Source organism: Fusarium sambucinum, chromosome IV (genome assembly GCF_050947815.1).
Source record: "Fusarium sambucinum isolate potato_lamoka chromosome IV, whole genome shotgun sequence".
NCBI lineage: Eukaryota > Fungi > Ascomycota > Sordariomycetes > Hypocreales > Nectriaceae > Fusarium > Fusarium sambucinum.
The window spans coordinates 3,636,503-3,657,135 of record NC_139291.1 but is presented as its reverse complement, the minus strand read 5'-3'; the positions used below and the strand labels follow the sequence as shown (position 1 = coordinate 3,657,135).

The 20,633-nt window shown below is 47.6% G+C and overlaps 9 protein-coding genes across 9 annotated transcripts; 3 read left to right on the top strand and 6 right to left on the bottom strand.

The window, feature by feature from the left end:
• Positions 1-148: 148 nt before the first annotated feature.
• On the bottom strand, positions 149-804 carry FSST1_001194 (NADH-ubiquinone oxidoreductase subunit GRIM-19; the record flags this gene model as incomplete). Its single annotated transcript, XM_083226009.1, has 4 exons — positions 149-197; positions 248-400; positions 454-560; positions 754-804. The coding sequence occupies 4 exons, from the start codon at positions 802-804 to the stop codon at positions 149-151; spliced, it is 360 nt and encodes a 119-aa protein (XP_083091376.1).
• A 1,573-nt stretch (positions 805-2,377) lies between these two features.
• Positions 2,378-3,013, bottom strand: FSST1_001193 (uncharacterized protein; the record flags this gene model as incomplete). The annotated part of the gene is made up of 3 exons (XM_083225998.1): positions 2,378-2,556; positions 2,604-2,734; positions 2,781-3,013. The coding sequence occupies 3 exons, from the start codon at positions 3,011-3,013 to the stop codon at positions 2,378-2,380; spliced, it is 543 nt and encodes a 180-aa protein (XP_083091375.1).
• A 118-nt stretch (positions 3,014-3,131) lies between these two features.
• FSST1_001192 (putative sugar transporter) lies at positions 3,132-4,144 on the bottom strand (the record flags this gene model as incomplete). Its single annotated transcript, XM_083225986.1, has 5 exons — positions 3,132-3,324; positions 3,374-3,619; positions 3,675-3,703; positions 3,762-3,924; positions 4,053-4,144. The coding sequence occupies 5 exons, from the start codon at positions 4,142-4,144 to the stop codon at positions 3,132-3,134; spliced, it is 723 nt and encodes a 240-aa protein (XP_083091374.1).
• A 761-nt stretch (positions 4,145-4,905) lies between these two features.
• On the bottom strand, positions 4,906-9,429 carry FSST1_001191 (uncharacterized protein; the record flags this gene model as incomplete). The annotated part of the gene is made up of 5 exons (XM_083225975.1): positions 4,906-5,169; positions 5,218-7,983; positions 8,029-8,466; positions 8,518-8,615; positions 8,667-9,429. 5 exons carry the CDS (start codon positions 9,427-9,429, stop codon positions 4,906-4,908), a joined length of 4,329 nt encoding a protein of 1,442 aa, XP_083091373.1.
• Positions 9,430-10,545: 1,116 nt separating this feature from the next.
• FSST1_001190 (WD40-repeat-containing domain protein) lies at positions 10,546-12,131 on the bottom strand (the record flags this gene model as incomplete). The annotated part of the gene is made up of 2 exons (XM_083225964.1): positions 10,546-11,558; positions 11,612-12,131. 2 exons carry the CDS (start codon positions 12,129-12,131, stop codon positions 10,546-10,548), a joined length of 1,533 nt encoding a protein of 510 aa, XP_083091372.1.
• Positions 12,132-12,487: 356 nt separating this feature from the next.
• On the top strand, positions 12,488-13,786 carry FSST1_001189 (uncharacterized protein; the record flags this gene model as incomplete). Its single annotated transcript, XM_083225953.1, has 1 exon — positions 12,488-13,786. One exon carries the CDS (start codon positions 12,488-12,490, stop codon positions 13,784-13,786), a length of 1,299 nt encoding a protein of 432 aa, XP_083091371.1.
• A 705-nt stretch (positions 13,787-14,491) lies between these two features.
• Positions 14,492-15,234, bottom strand: FSST1_001188 (uncharacterized protein; the record flags this gene model as incomplete). Its single annotated transcript, XM_083225943.1, has 2 exons — positions 14,492-15,031; positions 15,085-15,234. The coding sequence occupies 2 exons, from the start codon at positions 15,232-15,234 to the stop codon at positions 14,492-14,494; spliced, it is 690 nt and encodes a 229-aa protein (XP_083091370.1).
• Positions 15,235-16,077: 843 nt separating this feature from the next.
• FSST1_001187 (cobalamin-independent methionine synthase II family protein) lies at positions 16,078-17,337 on the top strand (the record flags this gene model as incomplete). Its single annotated transcript, XM_083225932.1, has 2 exons — positions 16,078-16,723; positions 16,772-17,337. The coding sequence occupies 2 exons, from the start codon at positions 16,078-16,080 to the stop codon at positions 17,335-17,337; spliced, it is 1,212 nt and encodes a 403-aa protein (XP_083091369.1).
• An 840-nt stretch (positions 17,338-18,177) lies between these two features.
• FSST1_001186 (uncharacterized protein) lies at positions 18,178-20,103 on the top strand (the record flags this gene model as incomplete). Its single annotated transcript, XM_083225921.1, has 3 exons — positions 18,178-18,584; positions 18,636-18,878; positions 18,942-20,103. 3 exons carry the CDS (start codon positions 18,178-18,180, stop codon positions 20,101-20,103), a joined length of 1,812 nt encoding a protein of 603 aa, XP_083091368.1.
• Between the last annotated feature and the right edge of the window lie 530 nt (positions 20,104-20,633).

Genomic DNA, 20,633 nt, shown 5'->3' with positions numbered 1-20,633 from the left:
ACGTTCTTTTTTGTCTCTTTTCTCTTTTCACAGCTAGTCAATGGAAAGTTGCATAACCCTTTCAATTCCAGACATGGATTGCAAAACCACTTTGTCAAAACATATATACACAGCATATCCCACCCGACCCGGCTTCCGTTGTTGTATCTTAGTTTGTGGTAGGAGGAGGGGTGACAGCAAAAGTCGGCCTCACGAATCTGCTGTTGTTAGTACATGAGACAAATCCAGGATAGACAAGTCAACGTACCGGTCGCTGTTGTAAACCTTGGCGTTGTCGCCCAAAAGCTCCTTCTCGCGCTTCTGGTCAGCTAGGTATCGTCGGACCTGGTCACGGTCCTCTTCGGCCTGGAGGAGGGGAATGAGGTTGATGCGAGCCCACATCTTTTCACGACCGAGTTCGCTGTGCGATTGTTAGTTCTCGTTGTTTAGTTGGAGTAGAGATAGAGAACGTACTTGGCTTCGCGCATGCCACCGATCAGCTTGTACCAGCCGTAGCCCATAACGGCGCCCATGCCGAGAAGGAGGATACCGGGACGGAAACCCCTGGCGGGGAGGTTTCGCTGGAGAAAGTCAGCGTTTTGATTCGTGATGCAATTGCTTGTTTCTGTTTGTTTCATGTCGTCCGTTCTCTTGTTGAATGGTGGTGTAGTCCTGGTCTCCAAAGCATCGCAACCAAGCCAATTGATCTCAAAAACACCGTAAAATGCCATCTCCCGCTTGAAACATTTCCTCCGACTCTTCAGACAAACGCACCTTGTACTGGACGGGCTCGTACCCGCCCCGAGGGGGCATATCTTGACTCATGCTGGGCTAACGTTGTCGAGGTCGGTCGTCTGGTTTTCGTGTATATGTCTCTCGTTTCGTCTCGACTCCCTCGTGCTGGACGGGTGGTACTCTCGTGTCGTTCGTGGGCGGGAGATGGGGTTTGCTTTATGGTTTCGTGAGGTGATTGATTGAAGCTGTTGAACCGAATTCCAATTGCCCTTGTCGTATTACGTAAGGCTGTTTGACCAAAGAGTGTTATGTAAGTGGTCGAGCCAGTCAGGTGGATCCTTATTGGGGGTAGATAGAAATATTACATCATCTTTAGTGTAGAGTTAGCCTAAGAGTACACTAATAATTTAGTCTAGTCTTTTATGACCTGCCTCGTCAACTTATATAGACCATTAAGGGAAGGCAACGTCGACAATTCATCATCATCATCATTTCTTACATTAATTGCCTATAATGGAACAAGCTCAAATGAACGAACAAGCTCAAATGGAGGAACAAGCTCGGCAAGCTCAAATGGAACTGGAACAGGCTCACAGGAAACGAGCATAGGAAGTTTACTATCGTTCACCCCCGGGGAACATCTCAGCGACCTGGAGCACTATCACTCCCCTCACCCTCCCAATGATCTTGAACAATGGCGTTCCCTCCTCAAACCCATATCCCTACCCTAAAAAGAGTCCCACCTCGCCCCTGATCAACCACGCGAACTGCGACTTGGACTGGCTCGCGGCGATACGAATCGTACCCATATTCAACCAACCTCCTTCTTTTGCAACCGAAGCCCATCAGAAGAAGTCCGACCACTTGCAGTTCTACTTTTGGACAGCACTTGAGAGGTCAAGCCGGCGCATGGGAGACGATAAACAAATCCTGAACGACTGGAGACATTGGGACATGCTTGGTATGATGTCCTGGTAGCGACGGATGATGCACATGCCACAGTGCTACCCGCAAGCCCACCAGGACGGCATCTGGCGACTCACCCTACTGAGTTCGCCGTGGTTCGACTGCCCAATTTTCCAAGACCTGTTGATGAAACCTATCGGGTCTAAAGATCTCAGCATGACGCCTTGGGAGCCGGGGACGAAACTCACAAGTAGGGACCCATTTCACCCGGAGCTGTTCAATTTGTTTTTGGACAGGTGGTGGTCCGAGGCCTTCAAATGGCGTATGAGGAGGTTTGACAATGGCGACGTGGTTTTACCCCTAACGGCGGGTTATTATCGTGATATGAATGGGCCTGAGGCGATGAACTGGCATAGGATTAGGGAGGATGACCAGGGAGAGAGCCAGCCAGATAAAACCTTTCCTGATGAAAATGCAGTCGAGGCTGCAGGAAATCTTGTGGAACTCTCACTTCGAATACGTGAGTAAGTAGGTATATGTGATATGCATAATGATGCCATCAATACTACTGCAGTGCCTTCGCTTTATTGATTGTACGGCCTTGTTGGATGTGATTGTGTTTTCTGTGCCCCAAACTAAGCCTAAACTTACTCTAAATTCGACAAAAGATTCGCACATCTTTAGGTTTTTCAGGTTGTTTAGGTTGCATCGCTCAATCAATTAGGAGATGGAAGTCAACAGTATAAGTTATACATCATCATATCTTCTCTTCAGATCCAACTCCCCGGACGGTCACGCCTTGTCTTCGCATGTCCTCCCGATCCTGTTCGATGTATTTATCAGGCCTCTTGGCGGTGGTATAGTCTTTGTCCTTGACAACAATGACGGAAGGGTTCTCTCGGAAATAGGCGTCCATATCTTCAAGTTTACGGTTTGCTATCAAGGTCAGCCAGAAGCCGCTCTTGCAGGAGCAAGCAACCTACAAGTTTCTGGGTAGAAGAAGTAAATCACGGGCAAGACAAGAGCATTCGTGACAGTCCATACAATCCAGAAACGCCACCCGAGGTTCTGACTACCGATGGGTGTGATTTCCACAACAATGAAGTTTGTGATCCTGCAGATCATCAGTAACAACACAATCATCGAAGAAGTAGACATACCAATTCGTCCCCGTAGCAAGAGCAGCACCCTTAGTTCGCATGGGGAGTGAATTTGCTTCGGTAGGGTACAGCCATAGAACACCCAACATACCCACGCCAAATGAGATAAAGTAAAGGAAGAAAAAGGCTACAGAAGCTGACCCCAACGCTTCCTTCTTATCACCAACTGCATACCGCAGGAGTATAGTGATGACCAAGAACGACAAAAGTTGTCCAGCCGTGGAGAGCAACATGAGTCCTCATCGTCCCCATCTCTCAACGAGAAGGATGGCTGTAGAAGAGAAGACGAGGTAGGACACCGCGTTGCAGGCGGAGAGTAAACGAGCCATTCTCTCTGTGAGGCCGACGCTGTTAATTAGAACGGTGGGCATGTAGTAGCTCGTGATATTTGTCTTTCCATTTGATAGTGTGAGAGCGCTCATAGTCAACGCTGTACTGGATCTCGTGGAGTTGAGACGTGACAATGGGGGATGTTGTGGGTTTATCTTCTATACAGGCCAGAATCTCTGTTGCTTCTTCCGTGCAACCATGGGCGATGAGCCATCTTCCCATGCCGGTTAGTATTGTATCAGCTGTTGGCAAAGCAGACTTACCGCGGTGACTGGAAGTCAGGGAACAGTAGCAAAAAAGACAAAGATAAAGACGAACTGAAATGCAAAAGGGAACCGCCACGCGACAGATCCTTCGACAAATGAAAGACCATAGTTGATTCAATTGACGAGGCAGAAACCAGCATGTTCATAGCCATCTCGAGGATAACTAGTTTACCTCTCCATTTCGCTTGAGCGGTTTCTGTCTGCCAAATCGGTGCGGTGGCAGTATTGATACCATTGCCAATTCTACAGTTCTCAGTACCTAAACATACAATTAATTAGTTATAGGAGAAATACTTGCCCCAAGACGATACGTCCAACAATCATCTGCTGCGGACTATAAGATAACTTTGATGATGGTCCCAATCGACATGATGGCTGTTCATACAAGAATTGCATTTTTTCGACCAAGTCTCTCGCCAATAGTAAAAGCAATAACTGCACCAAAGAAATAACCGATATCGTAAATCGCTGTTACTGTTGCGAGAAGATTGGTCTTCGCAGGGCCGACGAGGTTGTGAAGTCGAAGAAAGTTCTGAGTGACAACGACACTACCTACTCAAGAGTTAATAGGGGGACATGGAGAACTTGTAGATGGACACACTGAGGACTCCTTGGTCTTATCAAAAGAGCATTATGTCTGTTGCGCAAGCAACCCATAAACTATTTAGTATTGTACTTGAAAATAGTTATTTGACTGACTGTGATCCAGAATGTGAGCCATCCTCCTCTGAACCCAAAGAAGGGATGTTTCTCTGATGTTTTAGCCATTACGGTATCAGCTACAAAAAAGGTCTTTAAAACAAACGACTTCACAATAATGAAATACTCTACGTTCCAGTACAGAGTGTCGGTTATACATCTATACCAATATCTTATATACCCGACGTGGACATGATCACCACATCCATTTAGCCGCTTCATGCATCCCAATCTCTTTTTTTCATCCCAAATTATCCCAATACTTTCGTCCCGATTGATCTATTCGAATGCATAAAATAGAGCCAAAATTCTATGTCGTTACCTAGATGCATGTATGAGACGATTACTCACCTGACTCACTCTCGCTGGCCATCAACCCGACATGCATGGCTACCGAACAAGGATCCGCTCTACCAGATCTGATTTCCTTGAAACGATCACAATGTCATGTGGCTCGAGAGGAGAATTAAGCTTGTTTGCTGGATGTGACACTTTGGGTTGGACAAGGATGGGCATCCTTGTCACCTGTTGGGAGACATAATGAGTTGAGCTATATTAGATGCTGCAAGCTATAACCTTTGAGTCGTACTGTACCGCTCAATGGTCAATCAATGCTAATAATATTATCGTCACATGTTTCTCTATCCATCTAGAGTATTACATCTGAGCCTTGAGATCACATTCATTATTCATTCAGCCTTTCCTCCCATCCAATCAACACAACTTAATTAACCCAGTCAATCACTCAATCCCATTCCCAAATCAATAGCCAGTCATATGCACACCAAAAAGAAAAACAACACTCTAAAGAAATACCGCCAATAGACATATCACGCTGTTGTGGGCGCTTGGCTTCCCAACGGCAGGGGTCGATCACCTGCCGCCCCGAGGCCAACTAGGCCCTCACTTAGCTTCTTCGTTACAGCATCAGGGTCTGGTTCGTCTCTTCCGACGAATGTCCAGCTCTCTTCGGTATCATCGTCTTCGGCAAGGTCGTGCTGTGCGTTATTCTTGCCCGCCTTGTGCTTGATGAGGCTCTTGGCATACTCCAGATCGCGGTATATACACTGGATGGCATTATCAACACCAGATTCCTGCAGACTGTTAGTAATGTTGGTAGGTAAAGGGGAATGAAAACTTACACTGCGGATCTGTTCACCAAGAACACGAGCCTTCACGATCATGCGCTCGTTACGCGTCACTTCCCAGAGGGCTCGACCGAAACTGTTGGTACCCCATTTCCTGACCCAGACTCCAACACCCAAGTCTTCAACACGCGTCGCAAAGAAAAACTGATCACCAAAGAAAGGATTGATGATGGTTGGGATGCCAGCTCGTAGACTAGCACCTGTCGTTCCAGAGCCGCCGTGATGCGCAGCTGCGTCGATTTGACTGAAAAGCCAGTCGTGAGGCGCCGACTTGATCACATGGATCTCGGCAGGCATTACTGGCTCTTCAGGACGGGGCTTAGAGGGATCGTCCTTGGGCGAAATGCGATCAGACCAACCCTTCGAGAGGATACATCGCACGTCGGCCTTGAGGACAGCATCAATGACCTCCTTTGTCATCTTGGCAGGATCCTTAACAATGATTGAACCGAAGCCGACATAGACAATCTTCTTTCCATCCACCCTAGCCTTAGCGATAAAGTCGTGTAGATCTTGAGGAGGCTCCCAGTCACCGCCCTCGTTAAGGAACCAGTATCCAGTTACTCTTATCCAATCCGAAAAGTCCAAAGGCGGAGCAACCACGCTGGGACTGAAGTTATAAAGGAAAGGAACCTTGTTGGGCTGCATCTTCTCAAGACTTGTACTGGGAAGACCCATTGTCTTGTTCCTCCATCGGTTCACTTGATAGGCGGTAGCTTTCCAAAAGATGTTATCGAACATAACGTACGTCATGTAATTGTAAGCTCCGCCCATTTTGTGCTCGGGCATAATGAAGGCGTGAGGATATGCCCGTGTCCTAGTCCAAGGCATAGTGAACGCTCGGAAGTAGGGAATTCCGAGCTTCTCCGCAATGTGAATGCCCGCCATGGCCGATGGGGACTCGATCAATAGCTCAGAACCCTCGCATGCGGTATACGCAGAGTCCAACAAATCGTCAAGCCATCCTCGGAACGTTGAGTTTGCTTCTCGGAGGAATGCCCAAGTGAATGTTCCGTTCTCGATACACAAGCGCATCAGCTCACCGGGGTCTCCCTCGACTCGCGCAAACTCAATACCATGACTCTCAATCCAGCCTTGAAACTCACCATGGGTCGCAATCCGTGGCTTATGACCCTCGGCGAGAAGACCCCTGCAAAGGGCGATATATGGTTGAACATCACCTCGTGATCCAATGGTGAGACATGTAATCTTCATCGACTTTTGCGGCTTGAATGCAAGGCCTGACGAATTAGGGTTGTCGAAGAGGATCGTAGGAGCATTAGAGACACCAGATGTCTCGCGGGGCAGTGCCAGCTCGTGATCAACAAACTCATCTTGCCTTGCTTCTTGCAAGGCATCTCGCTCCGCCATAGCAGCAGCAGCCTCCTCATTCTCTTGTTCTTCTTGATTAAGAATGCCGGACTCTTCAAGAAAACGGTTAGTTTCCATGAGCTGATGCAAGGTCACTGCGCAGTCGTCTCGAAGGCCAGGTCGTCTAAACTCGAAGAAAAGCTCCTCATGACCACGGATAACGACTGTCAGGCCGTAGTAGCCAAACCGGAATCCTTTTTCTTTGTGAACGTTCTCTATATCCTTGAGAGGAAGAATGAGTTTTGTTCTCGTTCCAGGATACAAGCTCCGGAAGCAGAATGAGCGGTCGCTAATGTAAAACTTTCCATACAGAGGTAAAACCTTGAAGATGGCCCCGAAATATGTCGCGACAAGCTTCTCTGACTCGGGTAGGGCGAAATGCGCTCGGAATCGATCTATCGTAGTTTGCATCTTATCATCTGCCTCCGAATCGATATCCTCGGCATCATCGTCCGTCCGAAGCTCTTGCGGCTCATCGTAATGTCGATGTTCCCCCTTCCACATGCCGTGTACCTTCTCCACATAGCCCAAGGACTCAGTTGCAAACATAGATCCCATGCGTTGACTAGTACGACTCAAGTACTCGGCAAAGGCGTTGGCTCGCTGTAAAGGATAGGCGCCAATCTTGGTAATGCTATTGAGTGTTGGGGTTACAGGTCGCTGAGAATCAGCTTGCTCATCTCCCATTTCCTGCATGTTACCTGTCGTTGCGGCGTGAGGAATACCGTGGCGGCGATCTCCACGGGCGCTAGAGCTGCGAGGTGTTCGTTTACCAGACTGATCACGCTTTCTGGAAGCCGAGGCGGATCGCCGCATCATTGGACTGTGGAAGACATCACTTCCCTGAAGGATCTGACTTGCGGACGGTTCATCGTACGAAGATGGCGACAGAGTGGAGATGCTCGGGTTCTCGACTGATGACTGGAGGAATGAGTCTTCCGAATCGTGTGCTTGCTTGGGGGTCGTAGTGCCTTGTCGATGTTGATAGCTCGTCGAGCGTCTTGTTCCATTAAAACTCCTTCGAGGGCTATGGTCTCCAACGGAGCTTGGTATATCTACACTCTTCTTCCCAAATCGTTTGAAGGCGTCGAAACTCGATCGTGGCGCATCCATGCTTGCACGAGGGCTTAACTGACTGGGCGAGCGAGGTGATAGAGGTGACATCGGTGCCAAGGTCGCTTTGACGGTATCCGGTAGCTTTCCTGTACTTAATTTGCTAGGAACGTGTTTGCTTGCTGCCTTTGAAGCGTGGCCGGATGAAGGTTGTGAACTATCATGGTCGCCCCCGGTTATTACCTGATCCGTTGAGCGGGCCCCAGACGAATCTTCAATCAGAATCTTAAGGACATTGATGGCTTCCTTGCCAAAGCTGAAGAAGGAGAAGAAGTACTGTAATGGTTAGCGACGCCACGACCCAGATTGCATGTTACTTACCTCATCAATGGCGTATGTCTCGTCATTGTCGATGACACGAATCTTGCAAGTATCTGCGAATGAAATCATCTGCGTATCTTCAATATCCATGACATTTTTGATCGGCAACGAAATCTTGACGCTATCGCCATCGTTGTGACTTCGAAAGATGACCCTCTGAAGGCTCTTAACCCATTCCTTTGCACTTGGAGCGCTATCGGCCTTGAACTTGTATGTTCGGTGATGTGTCTCAACAACAAAATGGAGAGCTTCCTTGTCTTTGTCAACAACGCTGGCTGAGATGCCGTACCGCAGGTCGATCTGTCCGTGAGGAAAGTAGACATCTGTCGCTGTTTTGTAGTATGTCAAAACATCGCCCTTTAGTCGGAACCAAAACCTTGCGTAGCTCGGGTTGCGTTTGCCGCTTTTTGATAGGTACCCCGACTTAACAGCCTCGTGCTGCAAACCATGGTTAGCGTTCGTTCTGGAGTCGGGAGGGGCGTTACTTACCGTCTTCTTAGGAAGGTATGCATAGAAACATATATGCTTGGATGTAATGTACATGTATCCCTGAAGCAGGACGCTTTGCAAAAGCCAGCATGGGTATTCTGTCTGAAGTTAGCTTTTTGAGATACGAGATTACTGAGCTGGTGACCAACCTTCAATAACCTGTTCAAACTCGTCAAACTCGAAGATCTCCTTCAGTTTTTTGGAAAGAGCCGACACTTCGTCGCCATCGCTAGATCGACTGACATCTGACGATAGGCGATCCAGATCAAAGCTGGGTCTGCTAGACAAGTCTGCCTTAGCCTCCAACATTCTACTCATGACTGGCGCCAAACGGCCTTGTGTATCTTGGCGAGTTAAAGTAAGAGCGGGTGCTGGTGATAAGCCGCCGTCGCCGTCTTCGTCGTCTGCCTCATCAGCAGCTTCTGCAGGAGCAGGTAAATTAGAAGACTGAGATTTATGTCGAGAGCGAAGTTTAGGCAACGCAGGTAATGATCGCAAAAGTTTGTGTTCTGAAAGCTTCCTTCGCCTGTGAACCTTTTCTTTTCCTTTACTTATAGGCTGCAGAATTGAAGTTCGGGCGATACTTTCTGTGCGGGTATTTTGTGAACTTTCGCCCTCTTCGTCGCTGCTCATTCCATCAAAGCGATCGTTAAAGTCGACCCGGTTGCTAGCCTGTGCAATAAGTCCGAATATACTCTGGTTCATGTTCATGAACATGGGAGGCGCTTGAGTCGGGTCATTGTGTTCGTCGGTTGAGTCATCGCTGTCGCTTTCTCGTAGAGGCTCGGGAAACACGGTCGCTGTAGAGCTCTGTCGTTGGATCTTGTCAAGTTCGTCGTGGACATGCTCCTTGAGGTCTCCATCCCCAATGTTGGTCTGGGACGCCGGAGCATCATCAGCTTGGGTAGCCATGATGGTCGCGGGTCGAATCGAGCGGGGCGACTATGGGTGGGCTTCGAATTGGGCTGTTTTTTACAATGCAAGAGGTTGAAAGTACTGGGGTCTTTGACAGCGTGAGATTTATGCACGCTCCGTGGTCGTCAGAATGATCATGCAGTCGTCAAGATGATGGGCCCGGTATGCGCCGGAAGCAGCCAGCGCTTGCTATCGAAGGAAATAGGACTCGATGCCGCTGTCGTCTACCGTAATATTTGGCAAAGCGAGGATGGTGAATGTATAAAGTCAGAACGCGGTCGACAAATAATACTGCAGCACCATGAAGAAATGTGAAGAGAATAGGCAGATTAGGTGTGACAAACAAACGGTCGGATCGCAAGGAAGTGAAGATAACGATCACGGCATTCCCAATCAAGAAGGAACCTGACCCTGGGGCTGACGTCTAGGCAGATTTAGGCCCATCTACCTGAGTCCCAGTGGAGTTTTAAGGGACGGATAGTGGACCTGACTTGCTCAGCGGTCGAGGCGCCCTGGGGAAACAACTGGAGCCTTTGTGAGGTTATCCACTATTGAGCAGCAAGCTAGAGGCGTGATTGGTGTAATGTTTATCGATAAGTGATGACGCCAATGCCCAGCTACTGTTTTTACTTCGGTGAATCGATCACATGCAAGGATTGGTCAAGTGTTGAGGCTTCAGATGATGCCCTTACCCATGGTGACCATAAAGGCTCTCATTCACAAGAAATAAATCACCTGCTTCAAGATGGCACGTCACAAAGTATGTGCGTGCGATTCTTTTTGTGCCTGAGTCAGTGGGACGCCACCACGTTGTTTTCCCTCGCACAAAGGGCTCTTTTAGTGGTGAATTGAGACAAACTCAAACGTGATCTTGACTCAGCCTCGACTGCATGTTATTTGCGACGTAATTAATGTCTAAGCCAGCATTTGACATCCATTTGTTTCTCGTACTCGTACATGTATTTAGCTTTGGTCCTTTCCTCCAACAAATATGTTCCTTTTCACCGTTACCGACACGGCATAGTCGATCATTCGGGATCAATAGCAAACCAAAACTCCCACTTTAATGCACATGTGCAAACAATCCCATGCGACCGCCTTCAAATGCAGGGTTTACTGCCAGAAGCAGAGTTTACCACTTGATGTCGCTCCAGCAACCCAATTCTGTGATGGATGGAAGTGAGCCACAGCGGGCACTGCTGTAATGCCGTCACCGCCAAGCTGACCAAGTTGACTGCCATCTGCAGCAAACACATCAACAAAGCGATTCATGTTGCCAATAACAAATTTCTGTATGCCATCATGCGGCCGTCTCTGCCATTGAGGCTTTAGAATGGTCACCCACCGACCGGTCTGGTTGTTGTGGTGAATCTTGTGAGTAGGCTCAACTGTGATATCCTGTCCAGTCTTCCAGGATGACGCCTCAGAAAACTCATAGATCTTGACGGTATCATCATAGGAACTGGTGGCTATTTGTCCGCCAGGGCTCCAAGAGGCGTGTGAAACAGATAGTCGAGACTCATGTTCACCAAGAAGCGCCGGGTGTCGTAGGTCGCCCTTGCCAGTGATTTTGCGCATATCCCAGATCTTGAGAGTGCGGTCTAGAGAGGCGGTCGCTAGGAGATGTGGCTGAAGAGGGTGAAGAGAAAATCCACCAATTTTCTGCCCTGACATTGCCCATAGTTCGGCGTCTTTGGTGCGAGTGTCGTATTGGCCAATAGAGCCGTCGAGAGTAGAGAAGTAAAGCATGTTAGGCTTCGAGTCAGCCATGTCGAGCGCAGAAAGAGGCATCTCGTCATCGGGGTCCGACGGCGCCCACACTTGCACAGAGGTCTCCTTATTCAGATCGAGTTTTCGGATAGAGGAGTCGTAGCTGGATGTGTAGATCGAGTTCGCATCGCTACAAGGGAACACAATAGAGGAGATCGTGCGACTATGTGTTTTGAAGGCAGAAATAACAGGGTCTGGTATCACCGCATCGTCGTCTTCCTCGTCGATTTCTGGGGCAGTCTGCGAAGCGTCGAAGACGCCCATGTTACCCTCCTTATCACCGGCAAAGACAAGAGGCTTATCTTCACTCGGGTGAAAGCCGAGGGCATATACTCGCTGAGGAGTGATCTTGATTTCTGCAGTGTAACTGTTAGCGACACAATGCGAATCACCATGGGGTGTCACTAACCATTTGGTGCCCAATGTTCGTATAGTTTGAGGTCACCTATCCGCTCACGGAGCTCCTTTAGCCCCTTGTCTGTCGTTGCTTTCACATCGTCCTCGGTGAAAGTTCGCACACCGGGTTGCGCGCCGCGGAAAAGGCCCTTGATCCCGTCCGCTCCGGCCGACCACTTCTTGCCTTCGATATAGATGTCGCCCAGATTTAGGTCGCCGTTCACTCGCAACTTTTTAGCTTTTGCTTCCTGAGCTACAATCTCTGCTTCGACCTCGAGCTTCCTTTTGAGCGTATCATTGTCGGCGTCGATACCTGCCAGACGTGAGCTTTGGCGAGTTGGCTTCGCTGTCTCTCGTTTAATAGGCGTTCGGGTCCTGGGTCGTGAAGGGGTGGTTCGCTTTGGCGGCGTCGGTGCAACTCTCTTAGCGATGACCGCAACTTCGCTCAGAACCTTCTTATTTGCCTCTATGTTCGCTAAGCGTTTTCGCTCAAACTCACTCATGGGAGCATCGCCGCCCCTCTTAGGAGGCATGTTGAGCTCGCGAGAAGGGAGGCGTTTGATAACAAATATTGACTGAGTGAAGAACTAAGGTCAAATTTCGCAACAAAGGTAAAATTAAGATGACCAAGCAAAACCTCGTTTTGCGCAAAGAGGTTTGGCGCAAAGGGAAAATAAGCAAATGGGAGAATCGTGAATGGTGACGCAAAGCGCAAGGCGAAACGCGTCTCAGTTAATTAACTTTGGCGCGAAGTCACGCGTTGCGGGCGGCGACGCGATTCAATTCCGAAGATAAGCCGTGCGACCTTCTAGTCCCCATTATCAATTTTTAGTAACGAAATTCTCATGTGAAACAAGAGACTTTCATATTTCTTGAATCACTTACAAAAATGTCACGGAATCTTTTACCATTCTTGTACCAAACAAGGACACTGCAACTGGCTTGCAGACGTCCCGCTTCAATTCTTTTTACACAAAAAGCTGGTGTGGCGACTCATGTGAGTCGCCCCAGAAAGGTTGATAATTCGATTCCTTTCGAGTTTGACGACGAGGACACGGAAGATATCCAAGGTCTCGACCCAAATGCCGACGCCCATATTGAACCGGAAGGGACTTTGACTCCTGGTGAAACTGAAATCTTCAAGCGCATTTTTGACGACATTTCTAATGCCCGTCTACGTCAAAATAAGAAGTCTGCTCGTACTCAAAAGGCTCAACCTACTGAGGAATCAACTCCATTAGACTTGGAAAAGCAGCGCATGGGTGATACTCTTGTCGAAAAAGCTCGAGGTGCAAATGCTAGCGATGACTTCCTGAAACGTTATCCACTTTCGCTGCGGAAAGCTGCACAGAATGCCCTTGGCAAGTTTGAGTCTGCGCCAAAACGTCCCAAGCTGTATAACCTGGCTGAGTTGGACAAGACAGAGAAGGCGCAGATGCGTAAATGGACAAATTATGAAGATCTGAGAGAAAAGGAAAGGGCAAGAGTTATGAATCTGATGAAGAAGTGCAACAGCGATATTGAGTTGTGGGATGTTATGGAGAAGGAAGTTTTCTCACTACCTAAGGAGCTGGGTATTGTTGAAGAACCAAAGACTGTCAAGAGGGGACGGAAGCCCAAGAACGCGCCTGCGAAAGAGGAGAAAAAGGTCACGACTAAGGATGAGAAGCCTATCATGGATGTTCATGGCTACCTCTACTCTGACTTCCTGACTTACGGCCTGAATCAACTGGACACCGCATTCCCGAAACCTTCTCTGCTCGCCTTCAACATTCTCCCCCGAATTAAGGAACTCGGCCTCTCCTCCTACGTCCTTGGTGTATCTTCGCCCCTTTTCATCAAGCTCGCTCAGATTCACTGGGAGCGTTACGGCGATGCTGAATCTGCCTGTGACGCTCTTGACGAGATGAAGCCATTGGGCATCTTCCCCACAGAGATCGAAAAGATCAAGGAGGTTGAGAAAGTGGTTAAACAGATTGAAGAGCACCTTCACAGCTGCACTTGGGGAGCCCAAGGACCTTTTGTTATGGCTATGATGCAAGGAGGTCCCTATGATGCTACCCTGACGGCTCGCCTTGAGCGTTTGAAGGGCATTATCGCGAGGAAATACTTCTACAACGAAAGAGACGCTATGAATTTGGCGCAGGATGTGGAGGTGAAGCTCCAGCATCTCGAGGCCGCACGATAATGTATGATACTGTATGATGATGGATTGAAAACGGCGAGCAGATCTGTATAGAAATGTATTATATGACTTCAAAGTCAAGTGTATCAACAAGTAAAAAAAAAGTTCAATGCTAGTTGTGAGACAATTTGTTACAACCTTTAGAAACCTGCTGCCATGAAATGGCTTTGGTGTCAGATTCCTGGCGCACTCTGGTAGCATTAGGCCTCATCGCTGTGAATTACTCTAGAAAACCTGATGCCACTGCCCGACACTGTAACAACTTACCGTGGACGTCACAGACAACAATCCTTTGGCAGCCCAGGTGCTTCCAATGCGTTTTAGCAACATATCTCCACAACCTGACTCTAAGTTGCCAAAGTGGCAGCAGCTCGTAGTAAATGAAATGGATATGGAAAGCAAGTCAAAACCAAGAACAGACGTTCGAAACAGTCCGACACATCCAGTAGCAGGAGTCAAGATAAGTTACTCTCACATCCTTTTGTTGGTATTTGCATATATGTCTGTGCACTACCAATCTTCAAACAAAAAAAGCAGTTAACGTTACATAACGGTACATCTCCGCAAGATGATATTTATATAACAAAATGATATAGTAAAATACAGAAGATGCAGTCTAGAATAATGCCTTTCATATCCCCTACCCACCAGTAAACACTAAACTACCAAGTGTAGAAATGAAGTAAGTCAATCTATATCCTGAAGAAGTTACTTTTCGACAGGGCGCCCTGTGATAAGATCAGGAATACGACTGCGAACCCTAGAATAATCGTAAAAAGCACCGCCATCTTGGAAAAAGCCAGAAATGTCAGTAAAGCTATTGGTTATACAGAAAGAACAACTTACCTTGGCATTCCCATCCCACCACTCTGCAGCTTCAGGCTTCCAGGGACCATACGTAGCAGCAGCCCATATCAAAATCGTGAGGCCGACAACCATACACAAGACAGCCAATACCAGAAAAGCAAGGCTAAACTCCCATGCATAAACGTGCAACCAGCTAGGTAGAGCTTTGTTGTCGGATCGTCGTCTTCGACCTAGACTGTTTCGTATCTTCTCGAGACCGTCGGGATGTGCTGACAGTCGATGTAGTCTCATACTCTGAACGCCAGCAGTGACGACTGAAAAGAGGGCGAGCACTAGACCAATATATAAAAGTCCTCGTACTAGCCACGGTTTTGACTTTCCGTTGGGAAGGACGTCTGGCCATGAACTCGTTGAGCTTAGGCAGCTTGCGAGAAGGGCGCCCTTTGGAAGAAAGTGATTTAGTTGGAGACGAGAAAGATGTGTAAAGAGCATACAAGTGTTCCCACAAAGTTGAGCTCCTCTAGCTTGTGGTTTCGCCAGTTTTTGGTCATTTCGTCTTTGAGCTCTTTGTCATCTTCGTTGAGCATTCGTATGATGGTATCGCAGCCCGTTGATGTGCCCTCGAAGAAGTTGTAGTGTTTCATTTTGCCGGTGCTGTTCCGACACACCCTGCAAGATGGTGTTTCTGATGATAGCGACGATTTATGATGAGAGTCTGGAGGAAGAATAAGCCAAGGAACCAGAAGAGGGGAAAGTCAACCATGAATCAAGGATTTTGCTTTGCCACAGGCTATAACATAGTAACCCTATGAACTCAATTGAAGACTAGCTGATTGAATAAAACACTATGAAAGACTATGCCATGTTTATTATCAGCCGTTAAAAGCTACTGCAAGCGTCGATTCTCCCCGCAGTTGGAAGCTTCCCTGGAAACAAGCTACTATCGAGCCCAGCCACGTACGTAACATCTCATAACATGTGCCCAGTCGAGTTATTTGCAATGTAATCCTTCTCAGTAGGGCCGCGGCCCATCGGCCGTGGGACATAAATATTGCAAACTTCCCCGCATGCGGGCGTAATCACTCGAGTATTCAGCCTTGTACCGACACAACCAAGACATGGATCATGCTGCAATGCAACTACATATGCAACACAGTGCATCATACATGAAGAATGAGCTCTTACATCTTCGCCTTTTACTGTCTTGGTGGTGGATACCCCTCTTCTTAATCTCACTCTTATGACAATCCTTCGGGAATACGGAAAACGAACCATGGATACGGTTAACCATCTCTCCCTTAGCATCGGCCTTTTACCCTCTTTCTGGACCCCGCCCCACGATATATGGTGACGGGCCCCGCAATCTTTAAACTAAGGGCTCCTTAGTTCAAGATACTACAATCATTGATATCTTAAAAAGGGTGTTTATATCTCAAATATCTTCAACTTCATTCTTTGAGTACTGTATCCAAAGCAACAACATCAACATGGCCCCTCTCAAACCTTTCCGCGCTGAGCACATGGGCTCTCTTCTTAGACCCCAAGCTCTCCTCGATGTAAGAGAGCAGATCCGTGAGAAGGGTCTCACCCCAGAGAATGCAGGTCTCGAAACTGTGGAGACAGATGCTGTCAAGGACGTCGTCAAGATGCAGCAAGAACTAGGTTTCAAGGCTGTCACCAGCGGCGAGTTCACCAGAACTCGATTCTGGGGGTTGATGTGGGATGAGTTTGAGGGCACCACCCAGCTTCAGGATGCTGACGCTAGTCTTTTCCGTTTGTACCATCCCGACGTAGTGAGTCTGATCGAAAAGGATCGTCAGGTCATGCCCGGCGAATCTGTCATTGCAGGAGGCAAGCTCTCCCACAACCCGGAGAAGTCTGTCTCCAACTTGCACGAGTTGAAGCTTGTGCAGCAGTTTGTGCCCAAGGAGCAATGGGGCTCTATCAAGCTCACCATGATCACTCCTGCTTGGTTCCACATGCGTTACAAGCAAGGAAAGGCATACTCTCCTGAGGCGTACAAGAATGACGAGGAGTACTTTGCCGACGTTGCCAAGGTTTACCAGGCTGAGCTTGGCATGTTGTACAAGGCTGGTCTGCGAAACGTTCAGTTTGACGACCCCGGCATGGCTTGTAAGTTGTGATTTGTCCAATAGCAGAGCTTGATACTAACGAAAATAGACTTTTGCAGCCAAAAATTCCGTGATGGCTGGGCTGCTGATTCTGACAACATCGGCACCGTCGATGATCTCCTAGATGCTTACATCAAGCTCTACAACGACAGTCTATCCAAGATCCCCTCAGACATGCACACTGGTATCCATCTCTGCCGTGGTAACTTTATTGGTGGTCGTCACTTTGCCGAGGGCAAATACGATATTATCGCCGAGAAGCTCTTCCGTGACTTGAACGTCAACACCTTTTACCTAGAATACGACACTGAGCGCTCTGGTGGTTTTGAGCCTCTTGAGTTTCTCCCTAAGGATAAGACCGTTGTTGTTGGTGTTATCAGCACCAAGCTCCCTCAACTGGAGGACAAGGAGGAAATGAAGAAGAGAGTTTTGAGCGCGGCCGATTGGGTTGCCAAGGGTGCTGGTGAGAGCCAGAAAGAGGCCCTACAGAGAGTTGCTGTCAGCCCTCAGTGCGGATTCAGCACCCATGAGAGTGGGCATCCTCTAAGCCTTGACGAGGAGAAGAAGAAGCTGGCGTTGGTCAGGGAAATTGCTGACGAGATCTGGGGTGAGTGATACGTGCCAACGTTGATGACAACGTTCGGGGATATCACGTGGGTCACCACGTGCTAGCCTGTGGGGCTCGAGCCTCTTGGTTCAAGCCCCGCTCTATCAATCAAAGAATCATCCTGTCTTTACCCTACAGATACAGTCACCCCTTGTGATTCGTATCAGTGAGGCTTGAGGTTGATAATTGACTTTCAGGCAAACATGATTAAGGACTCGTGAATTAATTCAGTAAATCAACGATACCTTGATACTTTGACCTATAACTCATGGAGAAGGAAATAATGGAAATTGCCAACCATAGCTGCGCAAGGGTATATATACTATTATACTTTGCTCCATCTCCATCAAAGTCACACACTACAGCCGGCTTCAGCCGTCTTATCTTCCGTAGTATAGTGGTCAGTATGCAAGCTTGTCACGCTTGAGACCCGGGTTCAATTCCCGGCGGGAGAGACCGCCACCTGTGATACACAGGAGAATCAATTCTTTTTTTACATTTTGCAACTTTTGCTCCGTCTTCTTTTTCGCATGGCTGGTCCAGCCAGATATTATTGTATTGGCATGTCTGTTAGTAAGTTTAAGGGAATTATTCGACAACATATCGACATCTGCTTGAATTTGACAGCTTCAGTGTTCATAGTGTGATATTTTATATGAGGCCTTCTATAGACTGCAAGGCATACTCAGAGGCTGACAGCACCCTAGGCCTGCCACATCATGCCCCCACCCACATGCATCTATTTTCAACCTCATTAATTCAACTACTCACTGCCATTTCTGGGGGGTTTATGTCTGTCTGATGATATACCAGAACCATTAAAATCTTTGATACATGTCACTACCATAATGGACGGCTTGTCTATAGCCACAGCTTGTTTCGCCTTTATTGAAATAGCCGACAAAACATTCAAGGTGATATCGGATTTTGTAAAGGATTGCAAAGATGCAAGGAACGACCTGGCAGCCGTCAATCAGGAGCTGCTTGCTTTGAAACGAACCCTGAACTTACTCAAAGATCTTGTCAGCAATGGAGATGAACGAGATTTGACAATCAATACAAAGCGAGATATCAGGGATATAATACAAAATTCACTTGGCATTGCTTCAACCTTGGAGGATGAGCTGCGAGGGCAGCAAGGCAGGCTTCTTGCAGTTAACTGGGCCACAAGAGGGAAAAGAAAAGTCGCTACGTATCAGGTGATTCTAGAAACAAACAGGCGAGCGCTCAGTTTGGCCGTTGAGACTATTACTCTGTGAGAAACCTATGCCTTGGTGCTGCCACCGTGTCACTGACCCTTCAACAGAGCTACAGCAAAAGATATAAAACAGGATACCAGAGGAATTTTGGACGACACTGGCTACATAAGAGGAGGCATCTCTGCTATCATGTTGAGGATTCACAACCTTGAAGCACTGTTGACCCGTCAAGAATCGGATGATCCTCATACATTTATGCTAACAAGATATTTGAATGAGTTGTCGTCAGTTGCTGGCTCTGTATGCGATCCCCTGTCAAGGCCAGCATCCCCTGCACCCTCTAAGAATAGGTCAGTCTTTCCATCGTTCTCTTGATATCTTGAAATAATATAGGAATCTAATACGCTATACAGTTCTAATTCTGGCGTCAGTCACGATACGGACACTAGAGAAAGTTCGCCGCCAGAGAATACACCGTTAGCCTCTATAGATAAAGGCATACCGCAAGTATCGCAATCTGAGGATTTTGGAAAAACTTCGGTAGACTCAGTGCTATTGTCCCCTTACAAATTATCCTTGCTCAAACATAATGCTTATCAACTTCAACAATCCCATTTTATATCGAGGCACCTCCAGATCGAACAAGAAACGCACCCAACAGGATTATCATCCGATGGCAACAAACTTGTCTGGTTACAGCGAGGTAAAACGCCCGATAACATCTACGATATAGAATCGAAGCAAATCAGCAATGTAACATCGTTGGGCATTGTTGATAGGCTTCGCCAATCGATGTACAAAGTGGAAACAGGTTTGGCGTGGAACTACAAAGTCTTGCCCTCGAGCAGGGACTCCACACTTCATCATGTCACCCTATCTCGAGATGGGAAGAATGTGACTGGGCTATTGGGCGATGCGCAACAATCGACTGCTTGCATCTGGGACTTACCCTTGGAATGGTTCGCAGACAAACATGTAGTAGCCTTCCCAGAGATCCAGCCTCCAGTCACTGTTGGTCTACAACAAAAAGACTTGACGGTTCGAGAGAGAACTTTGGGCCTGGCTTCAAACGGACAAAATGTTGTTGTTATAAGAGGAGGGATCGGCACACGTACAAACTATCACGCTGGTTTTCGAAATGCTGGTCTGAAAGCAATAGCTTTCAGTCTTGAAACCGGTGTCGAAATCTCGTCCTATTCTCTCCCAGTTTCTCATTTTCATGGCGATGATAGCAAAGATAGCTTCTTCACCGATGCCAGGATCTCTGCAGATGGGAAACTGCTGCGCACACGAATCGCTAGAACACCTGGTCTTGGTAGACGAAGCGCATCTGAATTTAGGCGAGAGACGTGGACCGATATCGAGACGATAGTTCTGAAAGTGAAGGGTTTGGAGATAGTTCACCGGTTCAAGGAGGTCTGGAACGCCATTTTTACTGAGCCTGTGACATTAAGCATTTTTGCACCCAACTTTGACGTACTTGCGAGGTTGGTATGGAAGAGAACAGGGGAGGAGAATAGGCATAGAGTATGGCTGGAGGTGTATGGATTCAAAGAGCCTCTGGAAGAAGAGTAGGCCACTCTTGAAGTGTAATTTGTTACTTAAGCAATGAATTCAGGAGTCGTATACGCAAGCATCACTTGATGTTACGAAAGATATAGAAGATTAATGCAAGTAGATATAGAAGAACAAGACGTGAAATCTAGACAGGAATGGAGTGAGAATGACGATCAAAGGAAGGGAGTAGAGGGAATTCCCTGTCCAAAGACAGTATGTCTTTCTAAAAAGGCAAACCTCAGATTTACTTTTGAACTCAGACTAGAACTTTCCACATCGACCAAGATGCCGGGCATCTAAAAGTTCGAGGGTAAGACAGTATCATCATTGTTCCCGTACAACGAAGGATTGTTATTGTTCAAGTATGTTGAAAATCCAATTTCTGTTGAGATGTCAGTAAATACCTTTCAACACTGAGTTGCCAAGATCAAACAACAGAGGCTGAATCTTTCATCTTCTAATGCGACTTTGAGAATGATTTCTATGATGCAAAGGTACTGTCGCGGTGCTCGGAGCTGTGTTCAATGCCAGTACACGTGACCACCCAG